Here is a 24,193-nt window from a genome sequence, read left to right on the forward strand (position 1 = left end):
GCAGTCGCCGTGTTTGAGACTCGCTTCTACCTTCCAGATTTACCTGATCCAATTTAAATCCTACAAGCTGCCAAGGTGGCATATGAACCGCCAACCCCCAGAGCGTTAGCTGAATTATTGGATTGCCCGCCCAGTGACGCCACCGCTGTGCCCACCATCTCCCCCCGCAAGGCTGCGAATCAAGTGCCGGAAAGCGGGATTAAAATGGGCGGCTGATTTTTGTATGGTCGGCGCGGACAGGATGGGCTGAATTGCCTCACTCTGTGCTGTAGCTTTTCTCAGGTTCTACGGAATAGGGCAGGAGACATGAATGCCGGCTGGGACCAGCTGGGTCAAATGACCCTGTGTGTGTCGGCTGTAAACTCTCCGTTGTTCTCTGAGCATGGCCCTTTGAAGCTCCGTTGCTTTGCAGGTGGCTGTATTATCGCGCAGGGTAACACCTTCTGCCCCTGGAAATGCCTGAGTGGCGTTCATCCCTTTGCAACACAGCTAATGGTCAACCTCAGTGATAAATGCATGTACTGGAGGTTATTATTTCTCCTGTCGCCAGCACTGCTTGCGAAAGGTTCCAAGTTCATGTCTGGTTCTTTGCAGATCAACAAAGCGTATCTCAGTTCAGACACCTTCAGAGCACACAGCAAACTCCAGGCCTAGAATTGTCCGCTGAATGTTTTCCTTCTCTTTTTAAACTTCTCTTTCGTGCAGGCAGCAAGGGAACTCTCTTGTTAACTTAATTTCCCTCAACCATTAAGAATTACTTGCACTTCCGTAGCGCCTTTCACAATCTCTGGGAGACCCCAAGCCAATGAAATACATTTTGGCGTGCAATAGCTGTTGTAATAGTGTGTAGCAAAGGCAGCAGCCACTTTGCGGAGTATCGTTAAACACAGATTAACTGGGTGTTCGACTTATTGCTGTCAGCTGGAGCCTGTAAAAAATTAATTTGCCCGCACAAATTATTGCAGTTGAGTTTTACTCCGTTCCACGAGGAGATTGATACTTCTCTGAATGACATAACAGCCCTTCGTTATGCGTTTTATGTTACATAATTTTGTGGAATTTGTTATTCAATGTCAGCAAAACATTACAACGCTCCTGGGGCAGGTACAGCACAGGGCTACACACAGAGTAAAGCTCCCTCTACTTTGTCCTCGTCAAACACTCACAGGACGGGTACAGCATGGGGTTAGATACAGAGTAAAGCTCCATCTACGTTGTCCTCATCCAACACTCCCAGGACAGGTACAGCACGGGGTTAGATACAGAGTAAAGCTCCCTCGAAATTGTCCCCATCAAACACTCCCAGGACAGGTACAGCAAGGGGTTAGATACAGAGTAAAGCTCCCTCTGCACTGCCCCTCATCAAACACTCCCAGGACAGGTACAGCACGGGATTAGATACAGAGTAAAGCTCCCTCTACACTGTCCCCATCAAACACTCCCAGGACAGGTACAGCAAGGGGTTAGATACAGAGTAAAGCTCTACACTGTCCCCATCAAACACTCCCAGGACAGGCACAGCATGGGGTTAGATACAGAGTAAAGCTCCCTCTACACTGTCCCCATCAAACACTCCCAGGACAGGTACAGCACGGGGTTAGATACAGAGTAAAGCTCCCTCTACACTGTCCCCATCAAACACTCCCAGGACAGGTACAGCACGGGGTTAGATACAGAGTAAAGCTCCCTCAACACTGTCCCCATCAAACACTCCCAGGACAGGTACAGCACGGGGTTAGATACAGAGTAAAGCTCCCTCTACACTGTCCCCATCAAACACTCCCAGGACAGGTACAGCACGGGGTTAGATACAGAGTAAAGCTCCCTCTACACTGCTCCTCATCAATTAATGTTTCAAGCCCAAAGGACTCTTCTTCAGACTCAAAACGTTAACTCTGGATCTCTCTCCACAGATGCTGCCAGACCTGCTGAGAATTTCTAGCATTTCCTGTTTTCCTTAGCTCAAAGGTTCCTATACACTGTTCCCATCAAATTCCCCCAGGAACAGATCCTGCCTGGGTTCATCTTAGAAAGTCAATAAAATACATTGCGATCAAGGATGAGGAAGAAAACTTCCTACTCTCAATGCTGAGTCCATCTGGAATTAGTCCAGTATAGTGTGATGAATGGAAAAAATTGTCCTATTTTATATTTTTTGCAGTAATATTATTAAACCCTAGGTTAAGATGCATACAGACAGTATGACTGCTAGAGTGGTGATTAAGGTGTTGCAAAAGTGAGGTAATCATTGATTTGCAGGTGAAACTTTCTGTTAATCGCTCTTGTGAGCAATTAACATGTTTACAGATAGCTAGCTAATGCAAATTTGAAGAAGCCCCGGGATGGAGATAATTTATGAGGGGCATTGTGTCTGGTGCAGGCTAAACAAGCTAAACATCTTATAGGAAGAGGCAAAAGAGTGTCTTCTGCTTTGGGTACAGATGATATAGTTAATGGGAGGAGCCAAGTCTGTCTGAAGGGTCAGCCGGTCCTCGAACTCTAATCTGAACAGAGGTGTTTCAGTTCGATCCTGTAAGGTTCTCTCTCCAAAGACTCTGCACAGAGAAAAGCAAGTAGAAACCTAGATGTGAACTTTATTCAAGAGTGGTATTTAATATATATTGGTTTGCTTAATTGGAATATAGTGGCAGGTTTAGGAAGTAAGTTAAGCTTTCTTCTTAACAACGGTCATAACTTAACTGCAAAGCCATTACTCTGTTGCTCATGTGGTTAATTCTGTGTTGAAATTAAACATAAAGGATAGCTATTGGTCAGTGTTATCAGCCCTGGGATGCAGTAATATTTCCTCAACAGTTTTACAGATTGCAAGTAGTCAGCTTCTCATTCGGGATCCTCCTGTGAATATGTGCAAGCGCCGTTCCGTTTGAAAACAATAACGCCAGTCAGTTCGTGATGCTGTGTTTTTTGAAGTTACTTTATTCTCAATGCTACTTGCTCGCTCGATGGACTCATCCTGGGGATTGGCGATTTCTTCGTTTTCAGCAGCATTTGCTCAATAGTTCAAACAGCGGGGCGAGCAGAAAAATGACTGCGCCTGTGCCTGGGGCCCTTCGCAACCTGGAGATGTCTCGACATGCTGTCAGGCCAATGAAGCACTCTTTGATAAAAGCAGATTATTGCGGAAGCTGGAATCTGAAACCAAAACGGAGAATGCCGGACATTCGCAGCAAGTCTGGCTCCATTTGCGGCGTGAACGGAGCCAGCGTTCCGGAGTCGGGATGTGTGTGGGGAGGGGGCACGCGCGGAGCAGTAGGGCTGGATAAAGGGCCAACGATAGGTGGAGGCTGACAAAGGTGTGGTGGACAAAGGGAATGTAAATGGTGGTGACCATGGGCAAGAGTAGCACAGTGGTTAGCACTGTGACTTCACAGCGCCAGGGTCCCCGGTTCGATTCCCGGCTTGGGTCACTGTCCGTGCGGAGTCTGCACATTCTCCCCCGTGTCTGCGCGGGTTTCCTCTGGGCGCTCCGGTTTCCTCCCACAAGTCCCGAAAGACGTGCTTGTTAGGTGAATCGGACATTCTGAATTCTCCCTCCGTGCACCCGAACAGGCGCCGGAATGTGGCGACGAGGGGATTTTCGCAGTAACTTCATTGCAGTGTTAATGTAAGCCGACTTGTGACAATAATAACGATTATTATTATTAAGATGGTGGCGCATTAAGAGATCAAAATGTGTCAGTGGCAGAACAGAGGTACGCTGTGTGTCAAAGGGCAACATTCTGACGTGTACTCACCATTGTAATGTGGAAAAGGGCGCGGCCGACTTGTGCACTGCAAGATCCCACAAACGGAAATGTGATAAATTACCAGATAATTTATTTTCCAAGGTGATGTATGATAAATAATGGCCCGAGCACCCCAAGTAAGGGTGGGAGGGGGAAGGGGGGGGGAGGGGTAGTGTGGTAGGGGAGGGGAGATGCTGGGTCGTGTGAGATCGATAAAACGTTAATTGCTGGCTCATCCTGGTCTGCTCTGGCTCCACAGATGCGCTTCATGCTGTTGTTCAGCCGTCAGGGGAAGCTGCGACTGCAGAAGTGGTACATAGCCATCTCGGAGAAGGAGAAGAAGAAACTGGGGCGGGAGTTGATGCAAATCGTGCTGGGGCGCAAGCCCAAGATGTGCAGCTTCTTGGAGTGGAAGGACCTGAAGATAGTTTACAAGAGGTGCGTCCCCTTCTTATTGAGCATTACCAAAGTATTTGCAGCACGGGAGCCTGCTACTTGGCCCAGCTAGCCCCACTTGCGCATATGCTCCTCCATGGGCCTGCCCACCCAACCAACCCTGTTTCCTCTCTTTCCTCCTTCAGCATATCCTTCTATCCCTTTGCCCCCTCCTGTTTATCAAGCAGTTCTGACCACTACACCACGTGGGGAAGGACGTACGGACCTCGTACGGGGCGCGGTACATAGATTTAACGCAATGAAACCTGGACTCCCGCAGGATAGATGATGAGGAAAGTTAACATCAATCATGGCTGCCTTCCCTGGAATTTAAAATTTTAGGGAATAATTTGAGTTATTGGAAAACTATCTCCACTGGTTGTAGGGGGGAGTCTTGGATCAAGGGGGTGATTGAAGCCAGGACTTTGAGGAGTCAAATTAGAAAGTGCGTCTACTCTCAAAGAGTGATCGAAGTCTCTTCCAGTCTTTCCTCCTCATCGTATGTCTGATATTCCATTCCATTCTTTCTCGAACACGTATCGAGCTTTGCATTGAAAGCACTTGTATTATTCCCTTTGACCACTCCCTATGCTAGCACGTTTCACATCCTCGCCTCTCTCTGGGTAAAGAGGTTTCTCCTGAATTCCCTTGTTGGGTTTACTAGTGACTGTCCTGTATTGATCATGTTTTTTTTAAGCGTTCATGGGACGTTGGCATTTATTGCCCATCCCTAATTGCCCTTGAGGGCGCAGTTAAGAGTCGACCACATTGCTGTGGGTCTGGAGTCACATGTAGGCCAGACCAGGTAAGGATGGCAGATTTCTTCCCCTAAAGGGCATTAGTGAACCAGATGGGTTTTTACGACAATCGACAATGGTTTCATGGTCATCGTTGGACTTTTAATTCCAGATTTTTATTGAATTCAAATTTCACCATCTGCAGTGGCGAGATTCGTACCTGGGGTCCCCAGCATTACTCTGGGTCTCTGGTTTACTAGTCCATTGACAATACCACCACGCCAAGTGGAAAACTCCTGTACACCCACCCTGTTGAACCATTTCACAATCTTGAAGATCTCTTACCAAGTCACCCCTCAGTCTTCTCTTTTCCAAAAGAAATGACCCAGCGTGTTTAATCTTTCCTGATGGGTATAACCCCTCAATGCTGATCTCCTTGGAAATGTTTATTCCTTCACCTTGGCCAGTGCCTCCATGTCCTGTTTTCTAATGCACTTCTTTATTACAGGAATAAGGGGCTTCCGATTAGATGATTAGATTTGATTTAATGCAAGTGCGACAATGGAAATGGTCATGTGGAGTCATTGTTCCCTTCGCTCTGGTGTGCTCAGTGGAGGTGGGGAAGGGAATCTCCTGGTCTCCTTCCTTGGAATGGGACCCATTAAATTGAACCTCCGGGTACGCCCCAAAATGCCGAATGATGCTACTTCCCTAGGGTGGGTGTGAGGAGAGAGGGGGGGCAATGTGTTACTCCCCTATATTACTTATAATCTACCTACCTGACCGTAGCTATGCATCTCATTAGATCAACTGCCCCCTGGTGTCAGTATTACATAGAACATAGAACTGTACAGCACAGTACAGGCCCTTCGGCCCACGATATTGTGCCGAACTAGTCTGAAATTAAGATCAAATCAGCCTACTCCCAATCATTCTAGTGCACTCCATGTGCCTATCCAATAACCGCTTGAAAGTTCCTAAAGTGTCCCACTCCACTACCGTAGCTGGGCGTTCCACGCCCCAACCACTCTCTGAGTAAAGAACCTACCTCTGACATCCCTCCTATATCTTCCACCATGAACCTTATAGTTATGCCCCCTTGTAACAGCTACATCCACCCGAGAAAAAGTCGCTGAACGTCCACTCTATCTATCCCCCTCATCATCTTATACACCTCAATTAAGTCACCTCTCATCCTCCTCCGCTCCAATGAGAAAAGCCCTAGCTCCCTCAACCTTTCCTCATAAGACCCACCCTCCAATCCAGACAGCATCCTGGTAAATTACTATTAAATAGGTGGAAAACACTTTAACCTCAGCCGCCTCTGTGACAAATCTAAGCGGACTGCATTGATGCACATGACGAGCAGTTTGTGGATGACTGCAGTGCCATCGCCCACTCTGTACCAGACTTTCCAGCCGCTCTCGATCTCTTCCAGTCTAATTTGGACGTTCTGAATTCTCCCTCTGTGTACCAGAACAGGCGCCGGAATGTGGCGACTGGGGGCTTTTCATGGTAACTTCATTGCAGTGTTAATGTAAGCCTGTTTGTGACAATAAAGTGACCACATTTTCCACATCCTTGCATGCTGGAGGAGAGACTCTGGAATATTGAGCATTTCCTATAACATGGAAGTCGCCCGTCTCCTAAAGCCACCTCTGGCGAGGAAACCCAGCACCAGATCAGCTGAAAACCTCTGCGGAACTTTTTCAAACTACGACAGTGGGTGTTACGAGGATCCCCTCCAGTCAGCTGCATTCCTGTACTGCAGTGAGACCTGGACTGTGCATCAACAGCATATAAGAGCATCGGGGAAGTTCCATCAGCAACATCGCCACTGCATCCTCCAGATTCAATGGGAGGACTGTTGGCCAATCTGGGGGCCCCCCTCGAAGGGCAGCGGTATTGACGTTAATGGCTGGGAGTAACCAGCGACCAGTCGTTCAAAATGGCGGCAACTCTCCCATTGAGCCACATCACTCTTCAAGCCGCAACAGCTTAATGATGAGGCGGAGAAGGAAAGAAAAGGGAGGAAAGCCTGTCCTCTGGATCCTGACGCCTCGTGGCACGTCCTGCCCCGTATGTACCCAAAGACCTGCAGGTCGGGAATCGGCCTGTTCAGCCGCACAAAGACCCAGGGCGGAAACCTGCTGGGCGCCACCCTCGACGACGCCAGAGGACTTGCAAGGCACCCTGCCCCCGTCACCCCTGACCTCAGTTTGCACAAGCCCAATCTTTCTTTTCACCGCCCCCTACCCCCCTCTGCTGCTGCACGTGCCCACGGTGCTGAACCCTCCCCTGGTCTTCTGAACATTTGAAATTCTCTCAACGCTGTATCACTCCGTGCTCTTATCTCCCAGCGCCCTCCCAGCGCCATCCCTGCCCCCCCCCCCCCGCCCCCCGCGCGTTTGGCTCGTTTCCGTGCGCGGGTTCTCTCGTGCAAACGTGCTCTCTCCCGTGAGAACCCTTTTTCTCCTCCGCTCAGCTTATCCTCTCCCTCATGCCTACACTCTCCTACGCTTCATGTCCACTTCCTCCTCCTCCTTTTCCCCCTGCCCTCCGCCCTTTCTCCACTAACCACGCACCCTCTCTCCTTCCAGCCTCCCCGCCCGAGTACTCTGTCTGTAGATTGAATTGCCGGAGATGTGTAGCTTTCGTGGGCCTTCACATCTTGGGAGCCAACAGCCATACATAGAATACACCAATCAGGAGCGGGAGTAGTCCATTCATAGAACATACAGTGCAGAAGGAGGCCATTCGGCCCATCGAGTCTGCACCGACTCACTTAAGCCCTCACTTCCACCCTATCCCCATAACACAATAACCCCTCCTAACCTTTTTGACACTAAGGGCAATTTATCACGGCCAATCCACCTAACCCGCACGTCTTTGGACTGTGGGAGGAAACCGGAGCACCCGGAGGAAAACCCACGCACACACTGGGGAGAACGTGCAGCCTCCGCACAGACAGTGACCCAGCGGGGAATCGAACCTGGGACCCTGGCGCTGTGAAGCCACAGTGCTAGCCACATGTGCTACCGTGCTGCCCACAATTCATTGAATAAGACCATGGCCCATCTGGTTGTGGCCTGAACTCCTCGTTGCACCTGCAGACGAAACCCTTTGACTGCCTTGTTAGTCAAGAAATTCCTCAGCCTTAAAAATATTCAGTCAGCCAATCCCCACTGCTCTTTGGGGAAGAGAGTTCCCAAGACGCGTGACCATTTGAGTGGTGGAGGAAAAAAACCTGTGCATTAGCAGCTGGGAGGATGTCTCGTCCCTTCTTTGAATGCAGCTGGTAAGTGGATTAAGTCTTCCGAGCTTCCCTGCCAGTCATTCCTGCTGATATTTTCTGTAATACTTTTCTTTGTGCAGAAAAGCACAAAGCGATAATAGAAGTGGTTTGATCCGCACCCCTGCATTATTCATTACTGTCGCCCGTGTAACTGGTAAACCCAGTGCGCTGCACAGCAAGATTTACTGCGCGCCTTCCTCCGATCCTGGAAGCCCAACCTCGGGGGCGGGAATTGTCTTGCAACGGATAACACTGTCGGACAATGCTCTCTGGCACTTTGCCTCGTTGAAAACACGCATGCCTGGTTCTGAGAGGACCTCCGGAGAGTCAACGCTGAGAGGCTAATTCCCCGCCCCCCCCCCCCGCCCCCCAACTCCACCGGGTGGAGAGTTCTAAAATGAGGCGGTGGCCATTTTGGACTGAGACAGGGCGGAAAATCTTCACTTGGAGCATTCTGGATCTTTGGAATTTCCTACCCCAGGGTGGGGGGGGGGGGGGGTGGAGCTTTGGATTCTCGCATGTTGAAGTCAGAGAACAATAGTGTTTTTTTTTTTGGGGGGGGGTGCAGCATAGGATAAGGCAAGAAAGAAGAGTAAGTGTAGAAGATGAGCCGTGATCTTATTGAGTGTCAGAGCAGGCTGGAAGGCCGTATGACCTATTCCTGCTCCAAGATCTTATGTTCTGATCAGAGTTTGCATGGATTCTTGGGTACCGCCTTCTTTGATGCAGCTATGGGGTTTGCTGGGCCACGTTGACGATCAGGCAAGGGCCAGGTGTGTCCGTTGGTTGCCAACCGTGCTTGGGAGGTATTCCCGGAGGTTTAATCGCATGTCTTGCCCCCACGCACGGCATTCCGTCTGGACAAATGAATGGGAATCATTGGGAATGGCAAACGAGCAAACCCACCCGCTGCCCGGTTTTAACCTTCCAGGCAGAGCGCGGTCCACCCTCAACAGGTTCAGGACCGGCCACGGCCCCTGCTTGCCCAGGTTCCGCAGGTGGGGCATTAGTGCCAGCCCCCTGTGTGCCCGTAGGAGGGAGCAAACTGGGCACCTCATCATGGAAGAATGTCCAGTCCACAGACTCCGCGGAGGCCTATCCGTGCTCGATACAGCAGGACCCGGCGAAACTGCTTGGCTCAGGGACCTTGCATTTGCTGAATAAATGGAAGGCAGCTCGTCACCGCCATCTCCAGGGGCAATTAGGGATGTGCAATAAATGCACATGGGGCTTGACATGCCCAGTGTGGTTGTGTTGACCGGCCGAAGGGGGGTTTGCTCCATATCTTGGCTTTTCTCCTGTCGCGCAGGGGTTGGTTTTGAGTGATCAGCATCTGGATGCTGGGCATGTTGACTTGGCAGAGGGTGCCGCCGTTGTACCACCTTTCTTGCCCGAGGATCTTGCAACGTACCTCTCCAGCGTTTTTGAGGGGCCTTGCGGTGGCGCTGCGGTTAGCACTGCTGTCTCACTGCGCCAGGGATCCGGGTTCAATTCGGCCTTGGGTGACGTGTCTACGCAGAGTTCTCCCCGCCCCGTGCCTGCGTGGCTTTTCCCACAGATGCTCCGGTTTCCTCCCACAGTCCAAAGATGTGCAGGTTAGGGTGGATCGGCCGAGCCAAATTGTCCCTTAGGGTCCAAAGGTTAGGTGGGGTTACGGGGATTGGGAGAGGGAGTGGGCCTGGATAGGGTGCCCTTTCGGAAGGCCGGTGCAGACTCAATAGGTCGAAATGCCTCCTCCTGCACTGTAATGACTAAGATTCCTACTTCGGACCATTTCGGACCTTGGCTTTCTCCCACTATCTTCACATCTTTTGATCTTCCTCCAGTAAATCCCATAAGGTTTTCACTTCGCTTATTCTCTCCATTCATACCTGTCTGGCTTCTGCTGTGCGAGCTACTAAAATTCCTTTTCAAATGCCACCGTGCTAAAGTCATAGCCCGAACACAGTCTTGTTCTGGAACTCAACCAGCAGGGCAGTTGCAAGGAGCGAAGCCCGTAAGTGCTTTTACTGGCTGTGGAGCCATTAGGAAACTGCTGCCACATCTTACCAGCGATTAGCGTTCCGATTGCAATCTACCTTCTCTGTGCACGGCACTTTAAATCCCAGTCGGGAATTAGAAGGGAACTGGAAATGCGCAGCAGAGCCGGGAAGAGCTCCTTAATTGCTCCACCATCATCGATCTGTGCATGCTTTTGATCGCTTCTATTTTCAGCCGTGGCAAGCGTTGTGTCGGCTCAGCTAGGTTGGCACGGTTGGTGTGATCCGTGGACACCCCCCCCCCCCCCCCCCTCCCTCCTCAACCTTGCCTCGCTCTGTTGCATTTTTCTTTCCTTCTGATTATTGTTTACCTGCTCCGGGTCAGAAAGTCACAAGTTTGAGTCCCACTCCCAGGGGCTCGAGTGCGCAACCCAGGCCCAGTTCTTGTGGCGGGCGTGTGCTGCACTGCCAGAGGTGCTGTCTTTCGGAAGAGGCGTTAATCTGCCTGCTACCTCGGCGATGCTACTCCGAAGAAGAACAGGGCAGTTCTGCGTGGTCTCCTGGGCAATATATATCCCTCAACCGGCATTGCTTTTAGATTAAAAAGAAAGCTAATTATCCAGTAAATGTTGCTGTTTGTGAACTCTTGCTGTGCACAAATTGAATGCCACGTTTCCCATATTGCAACGGCCAATGTGTTGAGTTGGCTGTGAATCGCTTTGGGTCGTTTCAAGCGGGGCTATAAAAGCGCAGCTCTCTTCTCTTCCTCGCCTCCCGAAGCTTCTTCCCTCCTCTGTACAGTGGGGGAAGAGGGGGAGTCCAGAGGCACTGTCAAGCTCACCGTTCCTTGAGTACGAGGCCCGACCCCGAGTGCAGAAAACGGGCAGCAGAATTTTGTTGTGAACTAAGCGGGGCCTTGTACCCATTGGAGTTTAGAGGCGACCTTATTGAGACATATCGGATTCTCAGGGGGTTTGACAGGGTCGACGCTGAGAGGTTGTTTCCCCTTGTGGGAGAGTCGAGGACCAGAGGACAGAATCTCAGAGTGAGGAGGGAGTCGCCCATTTCAGACAGAGACGAGGAGGAATTTCTTCTCTCAGAGGGGAGTGAATCTGTGGAATTCTTTACCGCAGAGAGCTGTCGAGGCCGGGTCGCGAAGTATGTTCAAGGCCGAGATAGACAGATTTTTAGTCAGTGAGGGAATCGCGGGTTATGGGGATAAGGTGGGAAAGTGGAGTTGAGGATTATCACATCAGATCAATCGTGATCTCATTGAATGGCGGAGCAGACTCGATGGGCTGAATGGCCCACTTCTGTTCCTACATCTTATTGAATGATCTGTTGGTTTCCACCCTCATTCTCAAACTGGCGGCTCTTCCGAATGGTCAGTCGGGATTGGTTGTGTCACCGCGTTCTGGGATAGTGAGCAGTCAGTTCCAGCCCCCACTTGACCCGGAGGTGCAACACCGGTGAAATTAGATTTTAATTAAAACATCCGAGGTCCTTGGTTGAGTCCAATGAACTACAGTCACCAGGTTTGTAACTTCTCAACATACGTAACCTTTTATCACCTACGGTGTTCCGACATCCTGGGCGAGTTCGCGGTCATTTCCTGCCCCACAGGCCCCAGAGTCCCAACATGTGAATTAACCAATGGTTTGAGTTTTCCTGACCTCTTTAACCCGCAGCTGCTCCAGTGAGTTACAGAGAACCGATTTATCAGTAACATTTAACAAACTTAATTTATAACCAGAATAAAAGATGAACATCTAAAGGAAATAATTGGCACTTTGGTCCACTAATCTACCTATTCCAAAACCCCTGTCCCACCCTTCCACCCAGACACACACAAGACATACACATGGCTGGAGAGGAGAAGAATGAAAACAGTGGAAATTGAAGGTAAAGGTTTGAGATTAATCTTCGCTACGGCGGTTGTGGCCTCTCTAGACGGCGGTCTTCTCCGAACGTGATCCTGTGGGGAATTGGTTCATACAAGAGATTCCGGTCGGTGCAATTCCAAGCTTCGGCCACCAGATGGAGCTCTGCACAGAAGATTCAGGTCGGTGCAGTTCTGACCTTCGGCCACCAGAGGGAGCCTAAACGCCAAAAGGTCTAAACGCTTCTGCCAAGTTCTCTCCGAAAGCATCGCGTAGAAACCAATCGCTGACCGTTGTCAAGCAGAACACTGTTCCTGGCCAACCCACCGGATGTCAGTTAACCAATCAAACTGACTCCCTCCACAACTGGAATGTGACCTTTACTGCAAGGAGGGGATGGATATCAAATTGGGGAAGTATTGCTACAACTGTGAGGAGGATAGCCTCAGATTTCAGGAGGATATAGACGGGCTGGTCAGATGGGCTGATCAGTGGCAAATGCAGTTCAATCCGGATAAGTGTGAGGCGATGCACTTGGGCAGGACAAACAAGGCAAGGGAATACAGGATAAACGGCAGGACAATGGGAAGCACCGAGGATCAGAACGACAGGACCCTGGGAAGCACCGAGGATCAGAGGGACCTGGGTGTGCATGTACACCCATCCCGAAAGGTAGCAGGGCAGGTGGATACAGTGGTTAAGAAGGCAAATGGTATACTTGCCTTTATTGGCTGAGGCATAGAGTTTAAGAGCAGGGAGGTTACGTTGGAACTGTTTAAAACGTTGGTTAGGCCACAGCTAGAGTATTGTGAGCAGTGGGGAGGTGGAGGGGGGGGGCATCGTTTAAATAGCGATGAGGAAGAATGTCTTGCCGGAGAGTCGTTCGTCTTTGGGACTTGCTCCCACAAGAGAGTAGCGGAGGCTTGGATGGTGAATATATCCAAGGCCCGGGCAAAAGAGTCCAGGGTTACAGGCAGGGGCTGGCAGGACAGCGGAGTTACGGCTACAATCGCGGCAACCATGGTCGTATTGAATGGCGGAGCAGGCTCGAGGGGGCCACATTTCTCCCATGCATCCTCAGGCCCATCGCCGACCCGTGATGGGGAAAGTGTGCCAAAGGTCAGGTCTGTAGGAAGAGAGTGTCCAAGATTTGGGAGTGCATTCTATTTGGGGGAAATTACTGTTGTGTGTTGTCTCTGTGTGCTGAGTGCACACAAGGATGTGCGCGAGTACGTGCATCGGCAAAAAAATAATTTTTATGAACTCTCTCTTGCCAATGCTGGACGCTAAAAGTTGCTCTTGACTTGCCCTGACAGGTACGCCAGTCTATATTTCTGCTGCGCCATTGAGGACCAAGACAACGAGCTTCTGACTCTGGAGCTCATCCATCGCTACGTGGAGTTGCTGGACAAGTACTTTGGGAGCGTAAGTGGTCATGCACCTGCGGCTGGGTTGGCCGGGCAGCAGCGGGCTTGGAAGGCGTTCTTCCGGTGCGGTGGGTTAGGGCTGGGCGAAGCCACGGGGAGATTAAATTTGGGGAAAACGATGGCCGCGCTCAGCGGGACAGGCAACATCCGTGCAGAGAGGAACAGTTAGAAAATTCCAGTTCGGTGATCTTCCTTCAGAGCCCTAACGTGCATTATAATATTGGGCCGCACAGTTACAGAATTAGTTAATTCAGCAACCCAATGGAACCTTATCCTTTTATTATGAGAGGAATTGAACACACAAAGTAACGCTTCATTTATACAGGGCATTGGTGGGACCACATCTCAAATACCGTGTGCAGTTTTGATCTCCTTCGTTAAGGATGGATATAAATGTGTTGAAGGCAGTTCCGGGGAGGTTTGCTGGATTGAAAACTGGTATGATCGGGTTGTCTGATGAGGAAAGGTTGGACAGACTGAGGATTGTTTCCACCAGAGCTCGGAAGAGTGAGGGGTGACTTGACTGAAGTATATAATATCCGGAGCTTTCTTGACGAGGCGGATGTGGAAAGCATGTTTCCTCTTCAGTGAATCCCTACCGTGCGGAAGGAGGCAGCCCATCGAGTCTGCACCGACACTTCGAAAGAGCACCCTACCTATGCCCAATCGTGGAGTCAAATGTTTTCTCACAGTAGGTGGAGAGAGACTTTGGAACAGTCCGCCTCAGAAGGTGCTGGAGGACGGGGGCCACCGGATACTTTGAAGGCGGAGGGACTTAGATGAGTGTTGGGGCGAGGGAATCAAAGGGGAGATGGGAACATGGCATTGAAACGCGAGATCAGCCAAGATCCAGTTGAATGATGGAACAGCAACAAGGGGCTGAATGGCCTACCTCTGCTCCTATTTTGTATGTCCGTATGTGCTGACCCTGGGATTCCTCGGCAGTAATGATCCCCGCACACGCTTCGGAGATTTGGACAAGCTACAGCAGCACCTCGGAGACGTGCCATCAGTGCTGTCCTCGTAAGGTCCTCCAAATCTGGTGGCAGGAAAGGGGTATCAACAGCCGTGTTCTCTCCCAGGCCTACCTGCTCAGCGTCGAGGCACGAATCATTGAAGCACCAGCTCTGCTGGGCAGGGTCCGCCATCCGCACGGCTGACACCAGACTCCCTGGAGTAAGTGCCGCGCTCGGTCATGGCAGGAGACTCCCAGAATGACCGGGGGGGGGGGGGGGGGGGACACCTCAGGGCTGCCCTTAAAGCGCGAAGCGGTCGAACATCCTTTCCACCCCCGCCCCGGTTCATGGCAGTCCCTGGCTTGTGACTGACCGAAATGGAGAAGGTTCATTTGGGAAGGAACCGGAAAGCGTGGAGAGACTTCACCCGGAACGCGCAGCGGGGAAGTCGAGGCTTCGGAGGGAGGCCGCTAACTTCCAGACGACTGGCCTATCCACCCTCCGACACCACTCCCGACGGAGTCTGCAGAGGGCACGTTGGACTGGCTTCTCGGAGCCCATCGAGCCAGTTTGGGAGCAAGTGGTCCTCCATCCTGTGGGACAGCCCGCAAGGATACAGGGTACCGAATTCAAAAGTGTTGTATTTCTGCAGCCAGTCAAACACAGCTTCTCCCGACTGCCTGTCATCACCCAAATTTCAGCGACGCCAGCATGATGTTGGGTGTCAATGTCTTACCAATTACATTGTTAATGTCAATTGCCCAGTTACAGTTAAGAGAAACCGGTGATGGGCATTAATTGTCTTTGATGAAGGAAGGGGGGGGGGTAGCTGGGTCAGTGGTTTGTGGGGGAGGAGAGCTGTGAGATTGAACAAGCCAATAGACTCAATAAAGAAAAACTTTATACCTTGGTTTCTGCTTCACCAACAACCTGTCGATCTTGGGCACCAATTTGACAACCGGGAGGTGCAGGATGTGGGAATAGGGATATTGGCCGTGTGAAAGAATTCTGAAAATTGTGCGGACTGAACCCAAGATTTGGAGCGGCGGTAGGGACCTTGGGGTCCGTATAGCTCAGTATCATGTTGGACTAGGCTTTGAAGCACAGACCCTTGGACTAATTAGGGAGTATAACCAATACTGGTAAGGTAAACCTAGCTGGTTTCACCTCCGCCCACCAAATATTTAACTGCTCCTTTTTCCCTGTTGATTTGCAGGTATGCGAATTGGATATAATCTTCAACTTCGAAAAGGCCTATTTCATCCTGGACGAGTTCATTATGGGGGGCGAGATCCAAGATACATCGAAAAAGAACGTGTTGAAGGCCATCGAGCAGGCAGACCTGATGCAGGAGGTGGGTGTGGGATTGGGGCCCCCCTGTTGGGCATGTTGCGAACACCGGGGGGACGCAGGCAAACCGGTAAAGCGGCCCTCTGCGTCCCCCCCCCCCCCTCCCTGCAGCCACGGCGCCTTGTGCAGTTCCCCGGAACCCCACGCGCTGTTCCGGGGAGAGGCGCGACAGAAAACCGATTCGAAACCCCTGGAAAATCTCCGAGCCTGGGAAACCTGTAGCAGAGGAAGGAGGCCATTCAACCTGCCCTGCCGTACTATCCCCTCTTGAACGAGCGATCTTGCTCAGTCACGCGACCTCTTTTTTTTTTTGGTCCGGGGAATATTTCGGATGAGAGAATGACGTTAGGGTGTCCAGTCACCAGCGGGCGAAACGGAAAGTGGCGAATAGCCATTTGGAGCACGCGACGATGATAAAACCCTAACAAGGCAGTCATGAAAACTGTTTTGCTCTGTCGCCGCCATGTCCTGAGCTAAAATGATGCAGCGAGTTGCTTGGGTCTGTGGAGACCACTGTTCCGTCCGCTCACTCCCCCAGGACTTGGTTCTCTCACCACCCGCTCCCCCCCTCTCTCTGTTAGTTTCTCTTTGGACCATGGCACAATTCCGGGGGCTGGTTTCTCCCAAAATGAGACAATGTCCCCACGCCGGCGTAAAAACGTTGGAGTTTTATTCTGGAGTTTCCTATAAAAAAGGTCAGCAATTCACTCACCTTCAGGGGCCGAGCAGGGACCCGGAGTGATTCACGCAGCTGTAGCTGCGGAGACAGGCCCCCGCACTTGCGGTTTGGAGTCCGCGCATACGCACGACGGCGGCCCCCAGCAGCCGCGCCAAGTGCCATGTCGGACACGGACCACGGAGGCAGCTGAAAAATATAAGCCCTCCCGATCGGCCGCGCCCCCAAAGATCCGACCGCCCCGATTTGTCCCCCGACCGCCTATAAGGCCCCCCCCCCGCCCCCAGGGGGCCGCGGACTGAGTCTGCAGCCGCCGCGCGAGCTTCCTGACCGGGCCCCCCCCAGCCGCACGGAGTTCTCCGCGAACACGCTCGGCTCCCGGAGAATCGCCGGACCCGACATGGGCGTGCAATTGGATTCCCCGCGCCAAACGCGATTTCGGCGCGGGGGCTGCAGCGAATCCAGCCCCCTTTCCTGTGACTGAATTCCTCAGTCGCCCCGACACCCTGAGCCAGCTGAGGCTGGCCCTGAGGACCGCCCTCGAACTGAGCCGCTGGCCATCAAGAGGCCAGCACATTGCTTTGTCTATTGCAAACAATAACAGGCCAAGCCCCAACCTCGACCAACAAGGCCCTGGAGCGGGGCCTTGAACCTTGCCATTCTGTGTAATTTGGTTGTTTTTTTGACCATTCACTAGCGAAGAAGGCACGGTCAACGGAGTACCCTCATCGCTGTCTTTCGCCGCCTCCCTGACGGTGTTGTGTACCCCTCGTTTGGGACTTGACTGGTTGCAGCCATCACCTCTTTTTTTTTTTTTAAGTCCCCGATGTTGGGCACTGGATTCCGTTTCGAGGAGAACATACAACCACCGAGGAGAGCATTAGGCCGTAAGACACAGGAGCAGAATTAGGCCACTCGGCCCATCGAGTCTGCTCTGCCATTCGATCGCGGCTGATATTTTTCTCATCCCCATTCTCCTGCCTTCTCCCCATAACCCCTGATCCCCTCATTAATCGAGAACCTATCTACCTCTGTCTTGAAAGACACTCCGTGATTTGGCCTCCGCAGCCTTCTGCGGCAAAAGGTCTGACAGATTCCCCACCCTCTGGCTGAAGAAATCCCTCCTCATCTCTGTTTTAAAGGATCGTCCCTTCAGTCTGAGGCTGTGGCCTCTGCTTCTAGTTTCTCCTACAAGTGGAAACATCCTCTCCACGTCCGCTCTATCCAGGCCTCGCAGTATCCTGTAAGTTTAAATAAGATCCCCCCCCTCACCCTTCTAAACTCCAACGGGTACAGACCCAGAGTCCTCAACCGCTCCTCATTCTTCATTTCAACGCCGAACGGCAAGAGGCCAATGAACCTCTGCTGGCCACCTTCCCCACCTCCAAAGTAAAAGGAATAACCGCAGAAATCGACACTCGCACAAATGCAGGGGGGGGGAGCACGATCAGAACCTGGACAAACCGCCTCCGCGATCATGTTCTGCTGGGTGACACCCAGCGGATTGCCCTCGAACTGAGTGGGCCCGCTGGGCTGTTTCAGAGCTTCACGTTGCACATTTACCCATTTGAGTTTCGATTCCACCAGCTGCCGCGGTGGGATTTGAACCCGTGTCCCCCAGAACACTCGCGCCCGGGGGCCTCTGGATCGCTTGGCCCAGTGACATTAGCACGGCCAGGAGGCCGGTTTAGCTCAGTCGGCTGCACGGCTGGTATGTGGAATTCCATGCCCGTACCGGCTGAGTTTAGTCATGAAGGCACTCCCTCCCCGCCTTCTCCACCTTGCCTGAGGAGGTGCGATGGTCCTCCGATTAAATCTTTGAGCTAATTTTCTGAGTTGCACCATTTACGCGTTGTTGCAACAATTAATATTTTTTCTCCTCCTCTTTCCTCCCCCCCCCACCCCCCCACTTTTTTTTTTGTTGATGCAGGATGACGAATCTCCCCGTGGTGTTCTCGAGGAGATGGGACTGGCTTAGCTCCACAGGCCCAACGCACAGCTGATTCAAAGAGGTCTTGATTGACTGGGTGGGAGGGTGGGGGTTGGTGGGGTGAATTAAAACAGTACCTGCGTTTTGTATTGGTCCCGTGGAGTCCGCTGTCTGTCTGAAGTAAAGAATCGAACTTGCTTCCCGCCCTGAATTTCCTCTCGCCCACCTGGGTTTGAGGAGACGGGAGCGGTTGGGGTTCCGACCCTCGGGAAATGTCTAGCCGCTGTATCGGGGCCAGGCGGGATCTGATGAATTAACTGGGAGGTGGTGGGGAGAAGGTGTGCAGTCAGGGTTGGGTCTTGGGAGGCATGGTGGGAACTAATGTAAAACCAGGGGCTGAGGTCTTTATTACAGACAGATGGAAGTGATTTTCTTACTCTTGTCCAGTGCTCCCATTTCAAAGAAGGGACTTGTGCTAGAAACACTTCATTTTTCGGCATCTGTTCCTGTGTGTGTATGTGTGAGTGCGTGTGCCTGCGCGGAGGAAACCGGTTAGCAGACGGTAGGTGTCACGCAAAATAATGTTGGGGATCTTCGCCGGGATGCACATTCGACGTGGAAGCTGGAAGGGCTGCGAATTGTTTTCCTTCACTAGAGGACTGACTGGACTCAGATCCGGAGATGGAAGAGCCTTCGCCGTGGCACTCGCCACCAGCCCCCACCCCCTCAATTCCCTGCAGTGATTGTCAAGGCGCTCGCAATGGGGAATCTGCACCCATTTTCTAAAGGGTTCGGCCTCACCGACCTCCTAAAGATGAGCGTACCCACGTTCCGAAAGGCAACACAGGGTTTCATCGTCAGCAGGTTGTCGAACTGCAGCTGAATGGTCTTCCGGGGGGGGGTTTTTTGCAGGTAGGGAAGGTTCACCCAGGAGGGATTTTGATCCGTTTCTGCTCAATCCCCGGTGCTTTGTGGGATGGTGTGTTTCGTGTGTTGCCGCTGATTGTTGGCCCCCAGTGCTTATATGTCCATGTGCCTCTGAGGTTGCGGAGGGGTGCTGGGTGTGCGACGTGACACCATGAGGGGATGGTATGGGCCTTGTCTATCGCGTGCCCTGTCACGCGGTGCAATCTGGTTTCAAACTCTGCGTCTGGATGAGAAATGGCGGTGCCTGGGGTAAGATGTAGCCGGTTCGTAGCAATGGCATCACACCGTTGGGAGTTTGGGGCAGAACCCGGGAATTCCAAGGCACCCCTCCCTCGATTGCGAAGTGGTTCTGCCATAACAATGATCTCCGATCTCACAAGCTGAGCTCATGGGTGAGGGCGCAAAGCTCCCATCCCAACGAGTTCAATCCTCAGAGGTTCTTGAGGGAGCAAGTCAGCATGTGACTGCTTTGTCCAGTTCAGGTTTGAACCAGACTTCACACCTCCGAGCTATCGTTCAAAGCCCAGACCGATAAGGTGACCTCCTTTTCACAGGATGGCTTCTCCAGGATCATAAACGCCCCACATTCTCCTCCCCAACGCCTCCCATCCAGGTCACGCACTGATTAACGAATCAAAGCACTAATTGGTGAATGGGTGGTGGGCTCTAAATTGTGTCTTGCCCACATAGCTAATCTCTCTCTCTCTCTCTCTCTCTCTCTCTCTCTCTCCCCCCTCTCTTTCTCCTCTCTCTCTCTCCTCTCTCTCTTTCTTTCTTTCTACCTTTCGCTCTCTCTCCTCCCTCTCTATTCTCTCTCTCTATCCTCTCTCTCTCCCTCCCCTTTCTCGCTCTTCCTCTCTCTTCCCCCTCTCTCCCTTCTCCCCTCTCTCTCCCCTCTCTCTCACTCTATCTCTATGTCCCCTCTCTCTCTATCTCCCCTCACTCTCTCTCCCCCTCTTTCTCTCTCCCTCTTTCTCTCCCCTCTCTATCTCCCCCCCTCTTTCTCTCCCCTCTCTATCTCCCCCCTCTCTTTCCCTCTCCCTCTCCCCCTCTCTCTCTCTCTCTCGCGCTCTCTCTATGTCCCCTCTCTATCTCCCCCCTCACTCCCTCTCCCCTCTCTCAATCTATCTCTATCTACCCTCTCTCCCTCCCCTCTCTCTCTCTCCCCCTCTCTTTCTCTCCATCTCTCTCCCCCCTCTCGCTCCCCCCTCTCTCCCCCCCTCTCTCCCCCCCTCTCTCCCCCCCTCTCTCCCCCCCTCTCTCCCCCCCCTCTCTCCCCCCCTCTCTCCCCCCCTCTCTCCCCCCCCCTCTCTCCCCCCCCTCTCTCCCCCCCCTCTCTCCCCCCCCTCTCTCCCCCCCCTCTCTCCCCCCTCTCTCCCCCCCCTCTCTCCCCCCTCTCTCCCCCCCCTCTCTCCCCCCCTCTCTCCCCCCTCTCTCCCCCCTCTCTCTCCCCCCTCTCTCCCCCCCCTCTCTCTCCCCCCCTCTCTCTCCCCCTCTCTCTCCCCCTCTCTCTCCCCCCCTCTCTCTCCCCCCTCTCTCTCCCCCCTCTCTCTCCCCCCTCTCTCTCCCCCCTCTCTCTCCCACCCTCTCTCTCTCCCCCTCTCTCTCTCCCCCCTCCCTCTCTCCCACCTTTCTCTCCCTCTTCTCTCTCTCTCTCTCTCTTTCTGTCTCTCTCCCTCCCTCTCTCTCCTATGTCACCTTCCAAAATGGCAGAATCTGCTGTTCTCATTTGTTCAAGACGAATTGTGTTTTTCTCTTAAATTTAATTATGCTTGCTGTTTATACAACATGAGTAATGCTGACTTTGATCTATTTTAAAGGAGTTTGTTTTTTAACCAGAAATCCCATATTAACGCTAAATGTAGGGAAGTATTCCAGGTCCTTCCTAACTATTTTCCAATTCGACCTGATTTTAACCCTTGGAAAATTAACTTGGGCTCCAGACGCTAACAAAAACAACATAAAAAACAAGTTTGATCATTTATATTCTGTATGTTATCGATCAACAAGTAAGACATCAGGTAAATGCGAAGATCTCGAGCTCTCCTTGACGGGGCTGCTGCCAGCCATTAAATCCCAGTGCACCTCGCTTGCCGCTGCTCGGGGGGGGGGGGGATGTATATCCGTCGGCAAGACGAGACGCACCCTTACTAATGAGAGGCACTGCAGCCAATCAAAAGTGTTCAATGCTGGCTGTTCAGCTTGTGACTGGTTACTTCCTAAGGGACGGTGGTTGATAATGATTTTATTCCTCATGAACCCCGTTGGATGTTTCCATGATCACCCACCACCCCTCCCCAATTGGAGTCATGACCCAGACCTCGGGCGCCACTCTCCTGTGCACCACTCTTGGCCGCCCTCTGCTGCCCAACCTGTCTCCGAAGAGAGGCAACATGTTGGGCTACAAAGGACGAGAACAGGAGATGTCTCTTTTCAGTTTCTCCCCAACAGCCTGGCGCTAAATTCTGTCGGAATAATTACTGACGGACTAGCCCTCGACTGCAGCAGTGTGCCCTGTCTGGGCACCGCACCTTTGGAAGAGCGCCAAGGCCTTGGAGAGGGGGCCGTTGAGGTGTAACAAAGACCTCTTGTGCTACAAGATGGTGCACACGGTCACCAGGAAGACGTCAGGGCAAGCTGAGGCAGCTGTAAATGAGTGTGTTTATTTTTTAATTATTGCTCTCTATCGCACAGCCAGAATGATGTGAGATTTTACCTGACTTCAGGCTCCACTCCTGTCTGACCAGAATTTTGAATGTTTATTTTTGGATTACTTGTGAAGTGAAAAGATCCGTGTAAATCTGTGAAATTGGAGTTTTTATTTATTAAACATTGAACTGGTGCATTCCACTTGTCTGAGCTTTGATTCATAATTGACCCCGTGACATCGTCTTTTCAGCACGAGGCAGGGGAGTGTTGTGAACCGGGTTAGATACAGAGTAAAGGTCCCTCTACACTGTCCCCATCAAACACTCCCAGGACAGATACAGCGCGGGGTTAGATACAGAGTAAAGGTCCCTCTACACTGTCCCCATCAAACACTCCCAGGACAGGTACAGCACGGGTTAGATACAGTGTAAAGCTCCCTCGACACTGTCCCCATCAAACACTCCCAGGACAGGTACAGCACGGGGTTAGATACAGAGTAAAGCTCCCTCTACACTGTCCCCATCAAACACTCCCAGGACAGATACAGCACGGGGTTAGATACAGAGTAACGGTCCCTCTACACTGTCCCCATCAAACACTCCCAGGACAGGTACAGCACGGGGTTAGATACAGAGTAACGGTCCCTCTACACTGTCCCCATCAAACACTCCCAGGACAGGTACAGCACGGGGTTAGATACAGACTAAAGGTCCCTCTACACTGTCCCCATCAAACACTCCCAGGACAGGTACAGCACAGGGTAAGAGACAGAGTAAAGCTCCCTCTACACTGTCCCCATCAAACTCTCCCAGGATAGGCACGACACGGGGTTAGATGCAGAGGAAAGCTCCCTCTACACTGCCGCCATCAAACACTCCCAGGACAGTACAGCACGGCGTTAGATACAGAGTAAAGCTCCCTCTACACTGTCCCCTTCAAACACTCCCAGGACAGGTACAACACGGGGTTAGATACAGAATAAAGCTCCCTCTATACTGTCCCCATCAAACACACCCAGGACAGGTACAGCACGGGATTGGATACAGTGTAAAGCTCCCTCTACACTGTCCCCATCAAGCACTCCCAGGACAGGTACAGCACGGGATTGGATACAGAGTAAAGCTCCCTCTACACTGTCCCCATCAACCACTCCCAGGACAGGTACAGCACAGGGTTAGATACAGAGTAAAGCTCCCTCTACACTGTCCCCATCAAACACTCCCAGGACAGGTACAGCACGGGGTTACAGTCTGTCACAGGCCCCTGGATCCCATGGGTTTTTACTTTTTTGTTAAACCAATCTGACATGTGGGGCCTTGTCAAAAGTCTGGTTTTGTAGATCACATCAACCGCACTTCCCTCATCAATCCTGGTTACTTTCTCAATACATTCTATCCAGCTAGTCAGACACGACCTTCCCTTAACAGATCCGTGCTAACTGTCCTTGATTAACCTGTCTTACAAAAAAACCACAATGAAGGGGCAATTTAGCATGATCAAGCCACCTACCCTGCACATCTTCGGGTTGTGGGGGGTAAGACCCATGCAGACACAGGAAGAATATGTAAACGCCACATGAGCAGTGATCCGAGGCCGAACACGGGTCCTCGGACCCGTCATGAGGCAGCAGTGCTAACCACTGTGCCGCCCAGATATCTGCCTTTCCAAGTGACATTTAATCCCGACCCTCAGAATTCATTCCAATCATTTTCCACCACAAGGCCAGACTGACTGGCCTGTAATTAGCTGCCTGTCCCTCGCTTGTGGTGGTCGGTGTCACTGTCTGTGCGGAGTCTGCACATCCTCCCCGTGTGTGCGTGGGTTTCCTCCGGGAGCTCCGGTTTCCTCCCACAGCCCAAAGACGTGCGGGTTAGGTGGATTGGCCGTGATAAATTGCCCTTAGTGACCAAAAAAACCGTTTCGGAGGGATTATTGGGTTACGGGGAAGTGAGGGCTTAAGTGGGTCGGTGCAGACTCGATGGGCCGAGTGGCCTCCTTCTGCACTGTATGTTCCATGTTCATAGCATGAAAGGAAAATCCATTTACTTGAAAATCCAGTCCAGATTTTTGAGGCTGCACCGTTCGTGGGGGGAAGTGACTAAATATAGGAACAATGGTGACTGAGCCAAGAAACAACTGATTACATCAAACACGTCATTTGCCACCAAGAACGCAAATGGTCCCAATCAAATTCTAATGAACCGTG

General features: G+C 51.8%; 1 protein-coding gene across 2 annotated transcripts in view; it reads left to right on the forward strand.

Moving 5' to 3' along the window:
- The window catches only part of ap1s1 (adaptor related protein complex 1 subunit sigma 1), a 47,306-nt gene extending 26,765 nt beyond the window's left edge, over positions 1–20,541 (forward strand). For both annotated transcript variants that reach the window (XM_072493384.1, XM_072493385.1), the window contains exons 2-5: positions 4,006–4,184; positions 13,389–13,497; positions 15,672–15,809; positions 18,412–20,541. In XM_072493384.1, the coding sequence (XP_072349485.1) occupies positions 4,006–4,184; positions 13,389–13,497; positions 15,672–15,809; positions 18,412–18,459 (474 nt within the window). In that variant the 3' untranslated portion in view covers positions 18,460–20,541. The remainder of the gene's footprint in view (positions 1–4,005; positions 4,185–13,388; positions 13,498–15,671; positions 15,810–18,411) is intronic.
- Positions 20,542–24,193: the final 3,652 nt, after the last annotated feature.

Source organism: Scyliorhinus torazame, chromosome 31 (genome assembly GCF_047496885.1).
Source record: "Scyliorhinus torazame isolate Kashiwa2021f chromosome 31, sScyTor2.1, whole genome shotgun sequence".
Taxonomy (NCBI): Eukaryota; Metazoa; Chordata; class Chondrichthyes; order Carcharhiniformes; family Scyliorhinidae; genus Scyliorhinus; species Scyliorhinus torazame.